The 21,529-nt window shown below is 36.5% G+C and overlaps 1 protein-coding gene across 2 annotated transcripts in view; it reads left to right on the forward strand.

Moving 5' to 3' along the window:
- LOC124406193 (sodium-dependent dopamine transporter) overlaps positions 1-21,529 on the forward strand; it is a 132,506-nt gene that overhangs the window by 79,351 nt on the left and 31,626 nt on the right. For both annotated transcript variants that reach the window (XM_046881546.1, XM_046881545.1), the window contains 2 exons: positions 3,632-3,770; positions 14,190-14,324. In XM_046881546.1, the coding sequence (XP_046737502.1) occupies positions 3,632-3,770; positions 14,190-14,324 (274 nt within the window). The remainder of the gene's footprint in view (positions 1-3,631; positions 3,771-14,189; positions 14,325-21,529) is intronic.

The raw sequence follows: 21,529 nt of genomic DNA on the forward strand, positions 1-21,529 counted from the left end.
GCCAGTGACCCCCCCCCCCCCCCCCAAAGTATTCCGAAGGAAAATTGCTGTAGTGAATTAATGTTTTTATATTTGCTAATTCGACTGGACTATATTGTTGCTCCTTCAAGGTAATTCGAATTATAAAAGCCCGGATCATCATCGCTGCTGCTACTAGAAGCTATTTTAATTTTGGAGATTTTAAGTTGTATTATATCATTTAAAGAAGGAGAGCAAAAGAGCGCCACCATACAGTACGGTTCATGAACTCGCGCGCGAATTTGCAATTACTTTTAACAGACGCAAGTGATGATGTACTGAAACCATCTAGGACCTCAAAAACTTCGGTTTCCAGTGTAGGTTCAGGTACACCGATCGAAACGTGTTAGAGACCTTCTGCTACAACGTATTCGTCAGATGCAACATCGACAGTGTTTGTATTACTCTGCCTAATACCTGGAGTTTTTCCTGTAACAAAATATGTACGACATATATACATTAGTTCAATTTTTATTTATTTATTTATATATTTATCCCAGGAGTTACAAGGTATCTATGTCATTATTTTTTGTTCATTCCAAGTCTCAGAAAACACTCATCAAGGATTATCATGCGTGTTCCAAATAACACATTTATTGGGGTAGCATGGTCATTTAATCCACTGCGAGTTCTGAGTTGGGAGAAAAAATTTTCCAAGGAATTTTGATTTGGTTTGTGCGACAGTATATATGATATATGATAGCGTACTTTATCTTCTTGAAGAACATTCAATGAGTTGATCAATATCATCAAACCTTTTTGAAATGTTTCAAGTGGTTTTTTTTCAATACACTGCATGCAGTGTATGGTTTGAAACATTTTGTCAAGTATTTCAGTTTGCACTTCCAGGTTCATTGCAAATCGACTTTCAGGGCAAAAGTGGTACTACAGGTCTGTATGAATTCATCACATCGAACCATGAATTAACTAGCTCAATGAAATCTTCAGTATTCATTTCTAGTTCCATATCGACACCGGGATAATAATGTTTTAAAACAGCAGCAGTAGAGTGAGGAAAAAGTTGAAATGCCAGGCATACATTTTGTCTCTGACTATCCTTACAGGCAATGTGGGCATCGTTCAATTTATGGCAAACACTAACTTCGTCACCAGACCATTTAATCAGTATGGTTAGTGGTTCCTTATTCATAATTATGCCATCTTCTAATATAAAACCTGTGTCAATAAGCCGATTCCTTATCAATTTTAGCAAGTGGGGAGCATCAGCGTAGAAGTACGCTTTATTGTTTGTGATTGGTTGAAGGAACCATGGTTGTTTAATTGATACATTCAGATCACGCCACGAATCAATGTTTCCACCGCCACAGTCACTTACACAAGTAACAACTTCGTAACCAATAGAGAGCAGCTTTTTTAGAACAGTATTCCAAATACAAATTTCTGACGTCATTTTTTGGTAAAAATACAAGTATATTGGCTGCTTCTACTTTGCTATTAAGCCTCTCGTAATAGCTTGCAGTTGGGAATGTGGTGTGTCCGACCACTTGATCGTTGACTCTGTCGTATTTGTACGTGTGTGAATTCAATGCGTAAGAACTTGGGTAATGAAATATCGCTATCAATAAATAAATGATCATCCTTACGTTTCCTTCACTTTTACTTCGTCGAAGTGAAGTACAACTATCTGTTCTCCTGGGGTCATTTCATGTCCAGCTATCTCCACGAAGTTAAAGTCATCGTTCAATAGTCCTTGCTTCGTTATTTTCGTCCCTTGTTTCACCAACTGCGGATTGTACATTCCTATCTGTATCATTTGCTGTGGCTGAATTTTGAGGATCAGTGGTACTCGATACATTCATCACAGGTTCATCTGTTTCTAACAACACTTCTTCAATGAAAATCTTATTGTTTCTTGCTTCTTCTCTTTTTGCACGTTCTGATGAATCAGACTCTTGAAGCAATGTCAATCCCAAATGCTGTGTTGGTATTGTTTTTTCTTTCAATATGTTCGTTTGTGACAATCCTCTTTCTTTTCTAAATTAAACTACTCAACTTTTTTTGAAAACTTTTTTTCTACCATCAATATTTTCAGAGTTATTTCATTCCAAATGCATAAACTTCCCTATATTCGTTTCTTTCAGCTCAATATTTTCAGAGTTATTTCATTCCTACTAATTAATTAAAAATAAATCATTACCTATTTTCATCTTCTTTCGGCTTTATCTTCCTAGACATTCATTTTTATTGAATTTTACCTATCATCAAACTTATAGATCATTTGATGATCTACATCTGTTGTAAAAAAACTTTTTTATTTACAAAAAGCACTTTTGCAGATATTGCTTAGTTTATCAATCAAACACCGCGCCATCAAGGCAATATCACATCAGTGTGTACCTGTTCAGTACTGAGGAAAAATATTAAAGTATGCGATGATTATTTATTAGTCAACTAACCTGTGAAAAGAAGTAAACCGATTGAATAACTCGATCTTAAATATTATATTTTTCCGATATTGGTATTTTTTGTTTTAGTATTCATCTAAATAATAATCTAATTAAGGATCAGAAAAGGAACGAATTCAATAATTGAAATTGTTCCACAAATTATTAATAAGAAATAAAACAAATATGATTTAAAATCGATTCCGTGAGGTTCTGGATGAGATTCATATACAGGGTGAGTTCTCTCCGGGGTCCGGAAAGGGTGTGGCCTAGATCGGCTAAGGCTCCGCCTTCTCCTATTCATACTTACCATCAGATGGTAAGGTGAACAAGGGGATCTTCGTGGTGAATACATAAGGCCAGAGCCTAGTAAACAGTACCTAACAGTGAGAGCGAGTGGTAATATTCTGATAATAACAAGTATGAATAGGAGAAGGCGGAGCCTCAGCCAATTCAGGCCACACCCTCTCCGGACCCCGAAGTGAATTCACCCTGTATAAGTATCCTCCGTAATGTTTGTGAATGCAAACAAAATTGTGAAAAAGCTTGAAGGTGCAATAAGCTGGCTTACACTGTTCGGTTACTCGTATTAATTGTAATGAAAATTCTTGGTCTCGTGTACCAAGTATTATTCATAATATCGACGAAGATGATGTAAGCCCTGAACACGATCCCATAGGTGGCTTGAGCCCTTAAGAACTTGAGGAGTATACTTATGTAGATGAATCTCATCCATCAAACTCACGGGCTAGATTTTGAATTATAATTTTTTCTATGTCTTTGTATTGACAAAATTATGCTTTGTAGGCAAATTCCATACGCAGTGGTTGATGCTTTTGCCATTAAATGTAACGTAACGGTAACGTAACAACAGTAGAGAGGTCAGACCGTTGCAGCTGCCACGCGGTCCACAGCATGTGGTCTCGGCGTGCTCTTGACTATGTGCTATAACTTTGTGAATATTTCATATTTCTGTCTAAAATTTTCACAATATATTCTCAGTATATTATACTTCCGAAATACGTGGAAAAAAATTAATTTTCCGTACCCTGAATACCACAATATATCGTTAACGAAAAGTGGTGGCGATGAGGTAGAAAGATGACCTGGACCAGATACAAAGATTCACATGTTCAAATTATAGGACCTTGAAAAATCAGTCCTCCATTCGTTTTCACGTCAAAATGACTTAGTACTTCAATTTGCAGTCGGGCGATCTTGGAACTTCATGAAAGCAGCGGTCTACATGATCTTGGAGCTGTCAAATGGGATATAGCCTTATGCCTGTTGGTGGTGTACATCATCTGTTACTTCTCTTTGTGGAAAGGAATTTCCACTTCAGGAAAAGTAAGTTATTGAAAACAATACAAATATTTATCAATTTTGGTCCACTGCGTAATTTATACGGTAATACTGAAATTTTTGCACAGTAAAATAACAGTTCTGGTCGAGCTAACTACTCAGCACTATCTGGCTCATACAACTCACAGACGATCACGTACGAGATGTTCGTACTCAAACGCAATTCGCTGCAACAGCATGTGTCTATTTAGAAAGAAAAATACTTTTCTGTAGTGATGCAAAAATGATAGAAATCAGTGAAGGAGTTTGCAAAATTACCCCAGACACATACAAACTTTCTCTCTTCAAGAAATTAGAGATTCAGATTCTCGGCACACAGTAGGCTGAAATGTCCATTTTGCGGACACATTTCCATAATGGACGTTAATTAATGGGAACAAAAACGCTGAAAATTTATTCTCGAGTGTTGTCGACGTCGCTGATTACTGGAATCAAAGTCACTGTAATTTCAAATTTCAAAATTGCAGACCCAATATGGCGGACTGAAATTCCAAACCTCGCTTGATTTCGATGTACTTTAAAAAAAAAACAATATTGTTTCGAAGAAAAAATATTGAAAAATGGAAACCTCTTCCTCACCACGTGCATGTTTATGGTTCTGGATTCGACAGAGAGTGGGGCAAACTTCTTTCTCAATAACAAGACACATTTCAAGGAATGCACGAGGTTGACTGCAATATCACTGATTGCGATCAATGATTTTGAAACCGTTGGTGCGAATATACCTACATACAGTAGATCTAATTGTTTTAAGATTTATACTATCGCCATCATATTGATTTCGCCATTTTGTGATTTCAAATTTGAATCAGAACTAGCAATCAACGATCCCAAAATACTGGAAAACCGTATGTCATGGAAGGCATCCAATGTTTTGAATAGAACACTAGTTGATTATAGTGGGAACCCATTTTCAAAAGGGCGTGGACCAAAGAACGGTAATTTTGGAATGAAATGGTTAAAGTTGGACGAAAGATATTCGATTTGTAATTTGAATTTTTTTGAGATGTTCGGAATTTTTAATTTAAACAGTAATTTGGATACTATTGTTGCTTGAATATTGAAACTTCATATAAACAACCTTCTCCTGGGCATTTTCTTGCTAACCATTTTGTGCGTAACACAAATGTTTCTGATTGTTACTCAATCGGATTTGCAAATTTGTATAGATTGCAGAATATCGCATCTTCGTTGGTTCGATTCTCCATTTACACCTAGCTCAGAAGATCTATTTTGTGCAATCACAAGAGACCTTAATGCAAATGTCAGTGATAACTGACATTAATCGATATGAAATCACAGTCGTCGTACTTTTTCAGTCTCACGACACCCGTTGACTATTTCACTCATTCACTTATTTCATAAGATAATCGGTATGCCCGATTTTCACCAAATTTACAAATTAATCTCAAGATTGGACAACATGTAAATAAATAGTAATAATTTATTATAAATATTTTTAGGATCGACAGCGTGAGGAGTGTGACCAGATCCTTGACACTCCTATGCATTACTTATAGAGAACTGTGTCCGTTTATGACCGGCCGATTTAGTTCGTACTACGTAGCGCTAGCATGTTTCGACGTTTCTTTTCTTTCACGCCCCAACACTCCTCGTCGGCTAAAACCACGGTGTAAGAATAATAGGTGGTCCGGCTGCGGCTTGATGGCTGTGATTCTTTTAGCATAATTCAGTGCTCGGCCACCAGACGGATACGTGTCGCAAGGGTCAATTGTAAACAATTATGGCGCACACAGTGTTCGAAAAAGAGGAGATGAGGGTGTCATATACATGTTAAAATTTGAGCAAAAGTTGCAGTTGCCAACATAAAATAACAATAATGATATCATATTATAAAATATATAAAACATGTAAAATAACATAAAATAAATACGAGTAAACTTATGAGGTTTAAGTTCGTAACGTTGACGCAACAGAATAATCGATAAAAGTTTGAAATTGTCAAACACAGGAAATTACACTATGAAATTTTCAAAGTTTAGTCAAACATTATGTGTCTCACTTATTTTGCAATCATAACAATATTTGTTTCACAAAATTGTGCCTTTTTTGAATATCCTATTGTAGCAACGTTACGAATGTCAACCTGTTAAAAACTACGTACTCATCAACCTAGATAATTTTCGCTTTTCACGGCTCTGCTTTAAAATGTTTTTCACAAACGTACTGCACCTTTTTTAAAACTACACCAATACGAGCAACTGCATTTTTCCATTTATTGTACAGATCAATTTCTTTCGGAACGTTGAAAAAAGATATGTTCTTCCCATATACTTCTGATGCACGTCGATGACAGACACAAGAAGTCTTGACCATATTTAAATGTATTCTTATCTAAATAAATAATAAATAAATATTATATCGTTGAACAACGTTATCGTTGATTATATTCACGATTTATATTCCAGTGGTTATACCTCCTCTGTTGTGATTGAAACCTAGCGTGTCGCCATTATTGTTTACAATTGGCCCTTGCGACATGTAACTGCCTGGTGGCCGAGCACTGAATTATGCTAAAAGAATCACAAGCCTTAGCATTGCGGGGATAGGGCAGCCGGACCACCTATTATTCTTACACCGTGGCTGAAACCAGTCGTAGTGGCAGCTGGTGGTGGTAAGACGGTACAAAATACTGCCAGCGCCACGTAGCGGCTGGTGATATTAGAAGGACAGGAATTAGTCCAGTAGGAATTTATAGCAATTTCTCCTAGTTCTATTTTGTAATATGTCTCTGCTGTAATTTTTCTGACAGTTGAATTCGATACCGAGAAACATATCTTGAAACTTGTGAGACATTTCTTGACGACTTTGCGAGAAAAAAACTATTAACAATTGAAAACGCTCCACTTTGACTATATCTTTTCATTTATCAAGCTTAGGGAAAAAAGTTTCAGACAAAAGTTGCAGAACTCGTTGTTTTCTACAAAAGTGGTCGTATGTAAAAATCACGTACCGTTGTTGGTTTAGCGGTAAATCGCAACGGATGAAAAAACTCGATTCTTTTGTTGAATTGCATACAGGTCGGCGAATTACCAGCGCATACTATTTAAATCCGTCATAAAATGTAGAATCATCTTTCCTCAAGAGAAGCGCGCAAAGTTTTCCCGGCTATATCATATATGTAGTTCAGCAACAATGATTTTTCTCCTGAAATCCGCCCTTTCGCCACAGTTTGTCATGATGACCTGATAGAGTGTAAATAAATCGTGGTGGTAGTTTGTCTACCCTTGTTCTGAATCTGTGAAAAAAATCCAATTTTTTTTTACAAAAAGCACGCTTTTCACAGAAGTAAAATTTTGCCTGATAAACAAATGGTAATAACTTTGTCAATTTATGAGTTATCGAAAATATTCTTTGGAGATCTAATCAGTTTTTGTGATGCTAATTTTGAAAAAAAATCATCCCTTAATCTCCATTAGACCGGTGATACAGACATGTTTATCTATTAATTCCTTGTTGTTGATCTAAGCAACATTTTCGGATAAATCAATATTCGTACGTGTTTCTGAGACATTCAGGTAAGATGTACGATTTTTCTCCCATCCCTACCGTGAATTTGTTTCATGGCAACGACGGGTTGAACACGTCAGGAGGTTAACTTGGTTTATTATAGATGAAACAGTATATTTTTTTCGAATTGCCCTATATACATCTACCTTTAACAGCTATTATTATAAATGAATATTTTACGTGTTTCTCTATTTACACAACTATTCTTAGCCTGTTCTTCCCACTACCTTAACATGCAATATGTATACAGGCAAGTGTTTAACTTCATGGAAAAGAAATAGAAAGTATCTTGTTTCTTTTAGCAGGGAATTGATACGATAGATCCATCTCATGTTTGAGTCAAAGATAACTCCCAAGTATATTCAACTATGTACTCTAGTTATAGCTTAATCATAAGCCCTAATGTATAATGTTTTGGGTAGGCTGTCCTGCTAACATTCAAAACTAATGCACATTGTTTTAATAATGTTTAAAGATAATCTATTTACGTATTCAATAATCAGTATTGTTGTATCATAAGCATAGGCAAACATGTTCTAAAAAATTTCCAAATATCATTCATATAAATGATAAAAAGCAACAGTCCAAGCACGGCACCCTGTGGTACTCCTAGTTTAATATCTACAGTATCGTTATGTGCTTCGTTAATTTTAACGGTCTGTGTTCTATCGTTCAAGAAACTGGATAGTAGTTGGAGTGGTACACCACGAATGCTACAGGATTCAAGCTTGCAATAGTATATTGTGTAACAAGGGACGTGAGTTGCGATCATCAACTTTCGTTCCTTATCACACACGATAGTTTTTATAACAAGTGCATGGAAAGTCCTCGGTCTTTACGTGGTAGTTTTACGGGACGCGAGTGGTTAATTTCTTCTCCCTAGGGACGAAAGTGAAGCAAATGTGAACTGCGCATGCGCGAACCTAATCTTACAACACTGAGACGAAATTGGCGACTTTCGGCCCACTAAACTGCGATGCAAAGCCCCACTTTTCATGCATGTGTGATAAAAAGTAATACAGTGTGATCAATGGTGTCAAATTCTTTCGTTAGGTCTATGGAGGTCCCAATAATAGCCTTTCCATTATTAAGGACACTGTATATATCATCTTATGAATCAAATTTATTGCATTTTTATAAGCTTTCCTCCAGGCAATAATGCCTAATGAAATGCCTTCATGATACACCGATTAATCTGGAGAATTCAGCGTAGCAAAGACATACACCAGATATTTAACTTTGTTTAACGTATGTTACATGTGTACCTTCCAATTTATATTTTCATCAAAAGTTATACGTATTACGTATTTTCCATTTTTTTTTCTCTTTTTATAGACTCATTATCAATATGAGTGTTGGATAGGCTGCTTGCTTTATTCTTGAATTTTTATTCTCTGCTTTATTCTTATTGCTTTATTTCTGAAAGCTAAGTACACAGTTTTATAACTGTGTTTAACAATAATTTATTATAGTACAACCAAAAATTTATTATAGCTAGGTTCTGGTTCATTTTAATTTCCACTTTTACCCACGTCTTTTCTGATACATAAATCACTTCGTCATCTGCGTAAACAGTGACATCATCAATTAACCCAAACAGATCTTTTATGTAGATAATGAAGAACGGAAGCCCTAATATGGACCCTTGACTTACACCAACATTTGTCGGATTTTTGCAGCTATATGTATTGTAACGTGGCATTTTGAATGCATGTTACCAGCAGCTCCCTGAACCTTGGACGAAACACAAAATCAATAGTTTCACGAAGTTAATCACGATATGTTACGTAAAGAGTGCCAGAACGGGAGTCATGCATCCGAAATTCTGCAAGGGGACAAATTACGCGATGTGGAATAAGATTTATTTCAGGCTTTTTGTTACTTTTTGTTTTCCGAGTTTCGATGGCATCACGCGGATGAGTCGGTGACGATTTCGAAGGAGGAGGAGGAGGCAGGATTTCGAGGATGCGGAGGATGCGGAAGAAGATCCAACGCAATTTCCCGCAGGGAGGGAGTCCAAAGCAGAAGAGAATCCCGCTGGTGGCCAGCGAGACACAGCCTCTCCCCACCTTTCCTCTCTCACGCTGCTCGCCGCGAAATTCGACGGCTCAACTAGCAGCGAGGGAGTACCTCACCACCTTCATCACCGTGTCGCCAAGGACCTGAGCTTGTGACAAATTTACGATCTATCGATAATTTCCGATGAAATATTCCGCTACGTGCGCGTCATATTGCGCAATAAGCAAAATTGATTTAGCATCGATTGTTACACATTCTTGTAAGACGTGACGTCATTGTACAGGTGGCGCAAAGAGACAAGAGTTGAGGCAGGTCGACAGATTTCAAATCACTTTTGATCTGGCGGTCGATTGCGGAAGATACGTTAATTTTTCAGATTGACTTTCTTTGGTGATTTTCGAAATCGCTGAGATGTAGACGAACAGGAATTTCAAGATTGTACCGTAGGGTGCCTTCGTGTTGCCAAAGTTGCCAACGGATAGCTGTTTTCTAACGACGATTACGAAATTTGTTTACTGTTCTCTGTGCTTGATGACCGTAGCCTGAGTTACGCGTTTCCGATTTGGGTCAGTTTGTTATTTGCAGAAAACTACAGTTAGAATCACGATTTTATATGGAATTAGTTTGTTGTAAATTGCGTAAGATTCAAAATCCTATCATACTAGGTCGATTCGCGATTACAGAATTGCTGTGTAATTTTTGAAACAGTGTCGGGGATAATCAGGTGTGAGAATTCGGAATAGAGTTAATGTTAGTTCGGACATTGCGTTGGATTACCAATTTTGGATGTAGTTGCGAATATGCTTAATTGATGTTAGATTGCGTTAATTGCTGATGCAGATACCCATTATGATTACGTTTTGTTAGTCGAAATTGGTGGTAATGATAATGTTTATGGGATTCGGGATTGCGATTATGATTACGGAATGGACGATAATATTTATAATAATGACTGCGTTCTATTTTAAGGAATCATGATTAAAGTTACGGTTCGGATAACGTTTGGCTCGATACGATTTATAATTTTATTTATGCTTTCTGGAACATGAATTTTGATTATGATTATCATGAATTCGACGGATTAGGTGTTGATGATTCGGCTTAGTTTATGGAAGTACGATCACGATTTAGTGCTGATTAGTAGAGTTAGGAAGTACGAATAAGTTAGTTTTAGTATAGTTGTGTTGAGTAGGACGAGTTTCGGAATAAAAATTGTTCAAAAGTACAGATTAGGTTTAAGATTAGATTACTTACGATTTATGAATTGCAAATTTTACAGTTTTTGATTTGATTGCGGATCAACTGAGTTTTGGTTCAATGGCAACGATTACGCTGTGTAGAACGGTTTGATGGTCTGATTATGGATTAGCTGTGTCCTGGAACCGGTACTGTTGATGGTTGCACTGTTTTACAGGTTTACGCATATGTTTTTGATTTGGATTAGTTGTGTTAAATTTTGATGTGTTTTTCGAGCCATTGTACTCACTAAATTACGTTAGATTAAGTGCCTTTGTTTTGCTATTTTAATTACGGCTTTCGATTTTGTCAATTCGCGAAAAGCAAAATGAACTTTGTTTGTTTAATTTTTTAATTGCCATAGCGTTTGGAAATCTTTTTGTTCCATTATTTTCCTGCAGTGTATCGCTGATATTTTCAGAATATACCATTTCTGTTTCATTTCGTGAAATTAGCGAGTCGTGTCTCGTGTGTGTCTCTCTCTCTCTCTCTCTTTCTCTCTCTCTCTCCTCAAATCACCCATTCCCTCTCCACAATACTGAACCAGTCGAGTCATAGCGATAAGACCGACAAAGATAGAGTAAAAATCGGGGCAGCGATGCACCTGGCGCCGAACTGAAATTAATTGCGTTTGAACATCTGATCAGGGATCGTAGCGGGTGCCGAATTGTTGTACATCTAGGATGGCGATTATCGAGTTCTCCGGATCGGCAATCGCGTAGAAAAATCTAGATTACAGTATAAATGTTTGTGAAGCGATAAAGCAATGTGTAGAGAACACGTTACGTAAATTTGTTGCGAGTACACAAAATGATTTCTAATAGTTTGTAAGATTCTTTCTGTTTCTTTGTTCAATGAGCTCAATAAACTTTCATTGGTCGCAGTAAGACTTTTCGTCTCCTTTATTCTACTTTATCCTTGCCGATGTGCAAAAATCAATGTTTCGATTCTTTTTATTTCAAGTACGTATTAGATTTATAAAAATTACTGGTTAGAACAGTTTTGTAGATTATAAAATATTCATTATATCCACAGAAATGATCATTTTCTCAGTAAATCATTTTTCGCTTTATCAAAAATGGCATACTTTTATACCTTTCAAAAAATATATTGTTTGAAGTTGATAAAAAATTTATCATATACTTCCAAATTCAACTCTAGCTTTACAATGACTACATACAAGAATATGAGCTGTTAAAAAAAATGACTTGGTTCCAAATTTTGTTGACACTATCACATTTGGACCAATATTTTTTCTGATTATCAAGATGTTATGGGATAGAAGGACGGTACACTTGTGTCCGATATCGTTGCTACTCTTGAGTCGGAGAATGGAGGACGGAGTAGGAATTGCTGTAAAAAAGGTTTATAATTGAATGTATAAATGATTTATTGGAATAGTGAAGAATTTAAATGTGTAGTTGAACGAAGTGAATTGTTTGAATGTTGACTTTTGAGTTGATCGTTTGTTATTTAAAGGATGTAATGGAAGTTGACTTGTTGGAAATAATCAGCACCCTAATAATAATATGTATAATTCATTTTCACGAACAGCTAATCTGTACTTTGTGTATGCACCTCTGCTTACGCGTTAAGCAGTGGCTTAGCACTTATCTTTCTATCACAAATCTTATCTTTCTATTCACAAAGTAAATGAGGATGCCAACCTCTCGTTCCATATGGATGAAACAATGGATGAATCCACAGCTTTACGTTTGGATCTATTGGACTTATGTTTTGTAACATTTTAGTAGTTCCAATAGTGACGTTCAGGAATTCATCCATTCGATGAAGTAGAAAAAATAGCTTCCACTTCATTACGTCTTGGAGAATTGAAACGACGCAATGATGCCCTGATTTTATGATGAAGCATAAATTAGGATTTACTTTCAATGGCTGAAATAATGTGTAATTCAAATCATTCTGCACACCATAAAAGTAGTCGGATATCATGATGTATTTATTTGATAATATATCGGCTCCTGTATTTCAAAACAATACACGCAAATTCGTTGTCGTCACAAATTAACTAAGTAAGCATTAAAAGACGCAAAATATAAGGAGTTCTAGATGGACTTCTCCGTGAGTACAGCAGTCTCTATATGATAGTTTGTTCGACACTTTTTCTTTTTTGCAGTGTTTAGCACGACGTTTGGTACATTTTTCTCTCTAATTTGATAGTCAACATACGAATTTCTTACAGGTGTATGTTGTCATGTGATTAATTTATCAAAGTTAGTATCTGAGAAGGGTTTAACACTATCTAATTCAATATGGATCGATCATGTTCTTTAATGGCTTAACACTATCCGGTTGAATATTCATCATCTTTAATTACACAAGCTGCTTTTACTTTTTCGTGATATCTTTGTTGAGATTTTTTTCAATTTTTTTTTTTTGTTTGAGAAAATGGCATTCTTTTTTTTTTAATTTTAACTAATGACTCATTGAATTAATCACAATATTTGTGGGCTACAGCTCAGACGCAGTTAAATAGTCTCTATCGATTTGATTAGATTAAGCTTCATCGCGCGCAATTCTGCTGGTAATACACAATTTGAACCAAATTTTCAGAAAGGCGATCAAAATTTTCACTCGTCCAAAATAGTGGATTCGCTACATTATTTTTTCCTACATGGATCATAGAATAGTTTGCTGTCTTGATGAAACGATCCTTCTGTAATTTCGAATGAAAATGTTTTGACACGACACGCAAAGGACGAAGATCGGACAGAGATTGACATAATGCAACTTAAAAATGAACTTAAAAATGAGGCCTGAAAGTATAACCTTTCAGATGAAACATGAATAAATAGTCTCTGTAAAAAAACACAAAAAAAAACATGATAAAATACTCTTTCAACGCCAAGAAAGCACAGTCATGCGAGGGCACTCAAAACAGGTATACTCCAGCAAAACTGTAGACAAGGTACACAAGCTATAGCAAAATGCCAAGAACAGAATCTCCTACGAAGTGGGCAGCAGGTAACAAAAGATGTCAATCTACTTTTCAACATAGAAATAGGCAGTGATATTTAGATGGTGTGTTTTCACCTCTAAAGTTTTAAGTTTATATCTACAATGGTTGAACTGGTTTCTAGAGATAAACTGTGTATTGCAATGTGATCAATTACGTCGTTCTGCGAGGTTATATTTTGCATAAATTCGATAGACTTCTAGATTTTGATGCGAGAAACCTACTTTGTAACGTTCGTGTTCACGCGTGGCATAGTTCCATAGATATCTTGTCTACAAAGTACAGAACTGCGGATGAGGAAAAGGAGAATAAGCTCAATTTTTCATCTTCTTCAAAATTTAATAATTCCGGAATCACGGTTTTGCCGGTCACATCTGACTTCTTCGAAATTCGCAGGAGAGGTTTATTTTGCCTGGGACTTTTGATCACGCAAGTTTTATAAAAAAATCTCTAGCAGTTTTCAAGATATGATTCATTGATTATACACGTAAGCTATAGCCACTATTTCGACAGCGTAATTGATTCTGGCTGCTTTCGGTGGCATGCTCGTACTTGGCTGTGACTTTTTGTCGCGCTTCTTGATCATACGATGAAGTGTTTGAGATGGATTAAGAAACTAAGACTCATTTTTCTTTTTACAGGTGGTGTGGTTTACCGCCCTTTTTCCGTACGCTGTCCTACTAATACTGCTGGTGAGGGGAATTACTCTACCTGGAAGTATAGAAGGAATAAAATACTATTTGAGTCCCAACTTCTCAGCAATCACAAAAGCTGAAGTACGTATGAGAGAAAACTTAATTACTTCATGATTACTTGGTAGACCGACCGTAGTAGCGTAGCGCGTAGCTAACGAGACTGCGGAACAGAAAGGCCTGAGTTTAAATCCACAGCCTGTCAAAGAGGACCTTAGTGGCAGGCCGCAAAAATTGTAAAACAGGTTACGTCTTGCGGGGGCCGAATCGGCGAGCTGAGGTTTGAACTCGATCCGACTACCGGATATGGTTTTCGGAAGTTGTCCTTGTCCCTCATGCGAATCCAGGTCTTTCTATTGAACATCTTAAGACGGCTGCAGACTTATAATGGTAATTACTGATCCATCCCTTCTCTTGCTCCAGAGAAGCCAAAAAAGTTTTTGGGAACATACTCTTCTTATGTTTTGGAAAAATTCAGATTTAAATTCGATTCACTAGCGTTGTGAAGCTTACGCGTGCGCTCTGATGTTCGGTTTCTTCAGGTTTCTGGCTCAGCTCGTCACTATCTGTGAATTCTGTAATTTTAGGTCATGCCAACTATCACTATGCGTAATTAAAATAGTTACACAATGTCTTTTCACAAACACTGAAATTTGAATATACATTCATTAACATATAACAAGTTTTTTCGATCCATTCTTAACGTTAGGTTTTAACAAAGTCATATTCACTCTTAAACTTGCTTAATTGTAGTTGCAGTAGCAATACTTGAGTTTCAAGTTTCTGATTCCAAATATTATTTTATTTTACTTGGTTTGCACTACACGTGATTTTGAAATTGTTTTTCACTGTGTTTCAAGTTTGATTTAGTTCTGTTTTTTCTGACATTAAAAATAATTCCTTTTTCTGTCTTCCGAGAGTTCTGGAAAGATGGAAGTAGGTAGAGTTTGAGAAGAAGCTCTTTATTGCTGAGCTAGGTTGTTACGAACACAAGACGATTGATCTATGAGGGCCAAACGGCAAGTGCTGACAGATCATCTTATCTATTCCCTTTTATAGAAATAGAGGATTTGTGAATCGTTTATGGTTTTTCTTTCTCAAGTTCTTTGCATTTCAATTTGTAGGTTTACTTTATTTACTCTATTGCATTTCATATCTTTTGCAAGGGTTTATTATTCCCAATTTTTGACCACGCATTCTATCTGCAGGCTAATGTTGAAAGAGAAGTAGCATAAAAAGAGGCGTTCTGGATACACATTCGTTCATACCAAGACTCTCAAGACAGAAACCGTCTTCTAGAATATTCGAAGGTGGGGGGTCGATCTTCATCAGCTTGTGTAAACGTGTGCCATTGTTACCATTATATGTTTATACATGTATTATATCTTGACAGTTTTACTGTCACGCTCTCCTCTTCTTACCCTGCGGTACAGACATCCGCAGTAACCACACGCCTATTCTACTGTGAGACAGACAGACAGACAGACATGCGGACAGATAGAAAGAATACTGAAAGAAATTCCACACTGTGTCTATAACGTCAAAAAGAGGTGTTGGTGCACGTCCACCCTCGCAGATATCCTCGCGGCCCCACCCAGCTGTACAAAGGCTACTACCATACGTAAATCATAATCCCCCACGAAAAAATTGTAACAATCTCACATTGTCCAAAAAAAAGACAAGCTCGTAAACCACAGTTGGGGCGCTGCTTTCAAGTTCATGTTACAGCAAGTCTCATGCTTAATCAAACTTACCAGCCGTTAGCCGCTCGTGGCCTCTAGAATAAGCTCGTATCCTCCAAAAAAGTACCTCTAGTGCTGAAACCTTTTGCCGTGTACATTAAAAATCCAGTCATTATTCACAAAAATACATTCTATGATTAAAAATGTATGCATATAATCACCTTATACAAAAAAAAAAAAAAAAACATTTCAGAATAATACAGCATCTCTATCAGAAAAGACTCAAATCACATACTACTGCCAAGTACATGTCTGTTGATTGACAATGAAAGCATGATTGAAACTTAACCCTTAGCTTCCGCATCTCTCTGGAATCACACTGCTGCCACAGTGGGGTCAGACTGACCCTAAACTTATCCAACTATTAGGGTATAGTGGGACGGTATTGATGAGCGGTTGACAATGCGTCCGTATACCCATCTGAGACGTTCTTTCGAGTGCCTTTGGGTCCGGTTTCGTCACTGTCCTCGATCCGGGAATGATGGAAGGAAGGATAATGATATGGTGCATTAGGAATAGGCGAGGTGATTTTTACGCTGGAACTAAGGTTGGAAGCTGAGGTTGATTGTTAGAACGTTGGGATCAGAGAGAGTTTAAATGAGGAATACGAGCATGCGAAAGGGGCAAGAATCCAGGATAGTGGGGAATAGAATTAGCAAGGTAAGGATGATAACGAGTGGCGTGAGACTGGATGGAAATACGAGGATAGGATAGAGAGTAAAGCGTTGCGATGAGGGATTCCGAAGAGTTAGCAGGTAGAGGCGAGAGGTTGTCGAGGAAGATGGGGAGACGTCTGGCGGAACGCCGGACGTAACACAACTACAAATAATAATTAAGTATAAAGAAGAAATAAAATAACTTATATATTAACATACTTTTAAAATACAAGTAAAATACGGCGGTTTCAATTGTACCCATGTGTGGTAGGCAAGATTTAATAAAACTTTCCGACCAAGATACAAGCAGTGCATATTTCCTGTGCTTTTGACGCCAAACTATAAGTGTGCTATCAAGACCTGCTGTTGCTGCGTTAATTCCAAACGAAGGACTGGAAACTGCTTTACAGTGGTATAGAAAATTCAGAAAAAAAGTTAAATTAGGAAGTGGTACTTGGCGGGGCTTTTTAGAAAAACATCTTTAGGATTAAATCGAAGTCTATCATTATCATTTCATGTATGCATCATTCCTTGAAAGAGACACCCCAAGTTTCACGAACGAATTAAGTTTTTTCTGGATTTTCAGCACCATCATGTAACAGTTGCCAATACTCCGCTAGCATAAAAAAAATCATAATTCAAAACAGCTTCCTTTGAAAAACTTAGCAAAAATTAAAAGACTTTTTGTGGGCTAATAGAATTTAGAAAAAAAATGAAAACTGAATCCGGACACATAAGGCCGAAAGTGGGTCGAGTTCAGCTGGAGTGCCCGATATGCTAATTTAATGCCACTAATATTTTCATATGAAAATTTAACTGAGAGCACTCAAAAAGAACGGAAATTTATAATTGTCAATTACAAATAATCGCGTGGCCAACCCTCAGGCTTCATTTTTGGGTAGTTATCAGTATTCAATGAATACAATGATTCGAGTTGTGACATTGTCATTCAATCCCAAGGTGTAACAGAGAAGTTATTTTCTAATTTATAACAATAAACAAAGATGGTGAACGACATTATAACGAATCACAGAGAATCTGTAAAAGGCGAATAACTCTTGTAATCCTAAACAAAATAAAGAAACGTAACACCTGGGCCCTGATTTTGAAATACCATTATGGGTCATTAATAAGGTTTTCTGGTCAGAGCTGCTCTAAAATTGGTCAAAACGATGTTTATCATCTATGTTGTTACGGTGATACAAATTGCAGAATTAGGCCCAAGAAATGGGTTACGGTTCAATCATACAATAGTTCCTGTTAATCAGAGACGACTTTGAGTATTTAACGAATCCTGACAATCTTTCGTAAGTAACAGGATTCATACAAAAGTCGTTCACCCGGCATAACTTTATGAGTATTCGGAGTTGATTTTCCCACGAGTTTAGCTGAAAATGTGATTATATCTTGAGTCAATGTCATAAGTGAGATGTTTGTATTTTGTGCTGTTTAAAAATAAGCCGTGTTAATGATATTGATAATTTTATTTTTTACCTGTGAAGATTCATAAAATGAGCTTCGGACGCGCGTGCGAATTGTAATATGAAAGAAAATAAGTAGTTATTCACTTCGTGACACGCCATAAAATTGGCGCAACATAAACATTTCGACGCCGAGTACCGCGAATACGTCATTTATGCATTGAACATGTGTCAATAATGCATTTTTGGGTACTGCTTGACAGCTCATAATTCACAAATGTTGATTTTCCGATTTCAACCCGTGTCTCCGTTTACGAGGACACTATTCTACATAATACGTCGAATGCTGGTGCAGAAATCCATTGCGTACAATCCATAATTAGGCTATTAAACTTCTGAAGGCTCTTAACACGATAACAGAGCATTCAATTATCGACATGCACCAAAGCTTGGTGTCAGTGAAAGATGGTCAGGCTTATGTGAAACACTGCCTCATAGGCAAAGCTAGACCCAGAAAATTATTCTTTTATCTTTCTTGCTAAAATAATAGTCATGAATACGAACAATACAACGACACAAGTGGGTAGGACCCTAGCAAATTATTATTCAGATCACGTAAAATCCTGACTCATGGCACTGCTTCATAATGCTGCGTCCGTCGTGGCAGCGCCGTAAAAAAAGACCGTCGAGGTGAGAGTAGGGGTTGGAAATGGAAACTCGATGTAACTGTCGCACGGACATATTATAGCCGCCAGGAAGACAAGTAGACTGCCTGCCTTTCTCATACTCATGGGTATCCATATACTCCGTATACTCATCATTATGCTGCGTGGTACATCCCACTTGATTTTAATCGTAATAATTGTGTCTCATAATTTTTAATATCAGGATCACCAATATTTTACAATTTTTATTTTATATGTTGTGGGATATCCAACTGAAAGCTGTTAATTATTCTTCATTGTTTCGTTTCGACTAAATATTTTTCCTTGATGTTTGACGAACATCATGCTTAGTCCTTAAACCGAGCTGTATGCCTGTTACTTTTATTTGTAACCCTTTTTCCTATTCTTTCAAAAGCCTTTGCTCAGGGTTTTTTCTTCGCTCAAACTTGTGACCAGATTTGGTGGCCAAATGTGCAAGCTAAGACTAAAAACTTTATATTTGAATTCATAGTTTTTTTTGACAACGTTGAAAATCATGAGTCTATTGTTTCGTCACATTTCCATCTATCTTCAGAAAATCCTTTCTATTTAACGCTTCCACTTCTCGTTCCACTTGACTAATCCAGATATTTTAAATAATTCGCCCACCCTCATACCGCATCCAATTGCCAACAATTATTAATTCTTTACTTCTACTCAAAATTCCCTTACCCTTCCAGCGTTGCCAAAAACTAAAACTTTGCTCTATTTTCGAATCAGTTTTGTAAATACATTTCAACTAATAATACGTAAAATCTAAACAAATATCATCTCAAATCTCGATCTCTTAATCTACACATATAATCTTATCTAAATATTCTTTCAAGGGAGGAGTCACATTTTTTTTTGTATTCAGTCTTTAAGACGCTAAGAATATGTGTGTCAAATTTCAATCAGTATTTCGCAAAATTGGCTCCGATTAGGGGATGAACACTCCAAATACTTCTTATCCTGTGAACTCCACTCGAAAGCTTAAATATGTTCTTTTCGAAACATGTATTTTGATTATGACCTTATTTGACAAACCATAGTACTGATCAACTTCGAATTTTGACAGCATGCTGAGTATATATTCTCTTATCGCTCGATGAACGAAAGAAGTTATTCGTCATATAAAAAAAACTCGGTCATTTTTTTTTTTTTTTTAGTGCTAAATCGATCAATTGAGTTTGACAGGTGACTATTTCGTAACAAAAACTCTTTATTCTGGTTTATCCAACGATAGCTGCATTTGTAGAAACTAAAATTCCGTTTGATATTTTTTTATTCAGACTACCAGAAGTTAAGAAATCTTCCACATCAGCGGCTACGAAACTTCGCTCGGGGTCATAGATGAAAAGGGTCGGAAGCGGAAGTTTTACAAATAATAATTGACGATTTTTTTAACACCTGAAATTTCAATAAACATTTTTGGGATTAATTAATAGTACGGTTTCAAAACAATCTCATCTTAGTGGAAAAAATGGGAAACCCCCGTAACAATCAAGATCTCAATAACCTAATCTAACTCATTTTTCTCAACTATTTGCACACATATAACTTTTAACAACAGTTCGTAAATCCGAACTGTTCTATAGATCTCTAGGATACGTCAAGTGTTGCCGAAATATTTTGAGGATTGTTAATAATGCTAGAGAACCATGAAAAATCATTAGAATAACCAGACAACTTGAATTGGCTGCATAAAGAAGATGTTCGGGTGTGACGCTACGCATTGAATTAGCACTTTCTTACCCCCTATTTGGTTCTACACTTTTACTGTCCGTCATTAAGTATTTCAATATACGTGAAAGTTGGTAGCCATCGATACTTTATTTGCGCTTTTCGAAGTGAGTTCTATTACACCGGTCAACACAAATTTTGAGTTTGGGTTCTAGATGTCGAATTTTGATTTCTTCGACGGAACGAATGAAAGAAAATAAGTTTATTGCATAAATTTCGCTTTCTATTTTAACGTGCTGCTAGCTGCTGATACTACTATCAGCCGAAAACTTGGAAACCTATTTATCAAGGTACAAAGGTTAAAAGCAAACTTTATTAGTAATAAATAAAGATTTTGGTTACTATTCGATGCATAAAATCAAAATTTATTTATTCAAATATACAGTCAGAAAAAAATTGTTTTTATTGGCCCGTTTTATACAGGGTGTGTCATCACATCCCTTCAGCCGATCAACGTTCAGAGCAATCGCTTCAGACTGTGATTGTGACGGGAGAAGGATACTCAATTTCGTGTTATAAGGAAAAAGTATCAACAACGACTAATCCAGCTTACGTGTTTATTATTAATAGATCTTGGAACAAACGTTTCGAGGATCCCTTAGCTAATCGCAAGAGCTTTCGATCAAACACATCGAAGTGTAGTAGAGAAACTAACTTTCATCAATTTTTAACCAAGCCCCCGACTTTTGAAAAAACAAACTTTTTTTTGTTGTTTCCGTTTGTTCTAGTTGTCCTTAACAATGTTCCAACACGGTCACGTTGAAAGTCCAACGGCGGGTCGACCAAAAGCAAAACAGTATTTTTCACTAGTACCCCACTTTTTTTTATTGTTCTAGATTGTTCCAGCCATACTGAAATGTTCAAAAAGCACGATCTAGTGAGTAAAAAAATAGGCTCTTGAAATTCCAAAAAACCGGGGTTTTGATTGCCTACATTTTCCAAGTTAACTTTTCAACATGTTCCAGGTTGTTCTAGTCCGACTAAAAATTATACTCAAAGCGCATTAAATCTCTACTGAAAGCTGCTCTCCGCCTGTTTCAACAG

The sequence above is a fragment of the Diprion similis genome, chromosome 5 (assembly GCF_021155765.1).
Source record: "Diprion similis isolate iyDipSimi1 chromosome 5, iyDipSimi1.1, whole genome shotgun sequence".
Classification (NCBI taxonomy): Eukaryota; Metazoa; Arthropoda; class Insecta; order Hymenoptera; family Diprionidae; genus Diprion; species Diprion similis.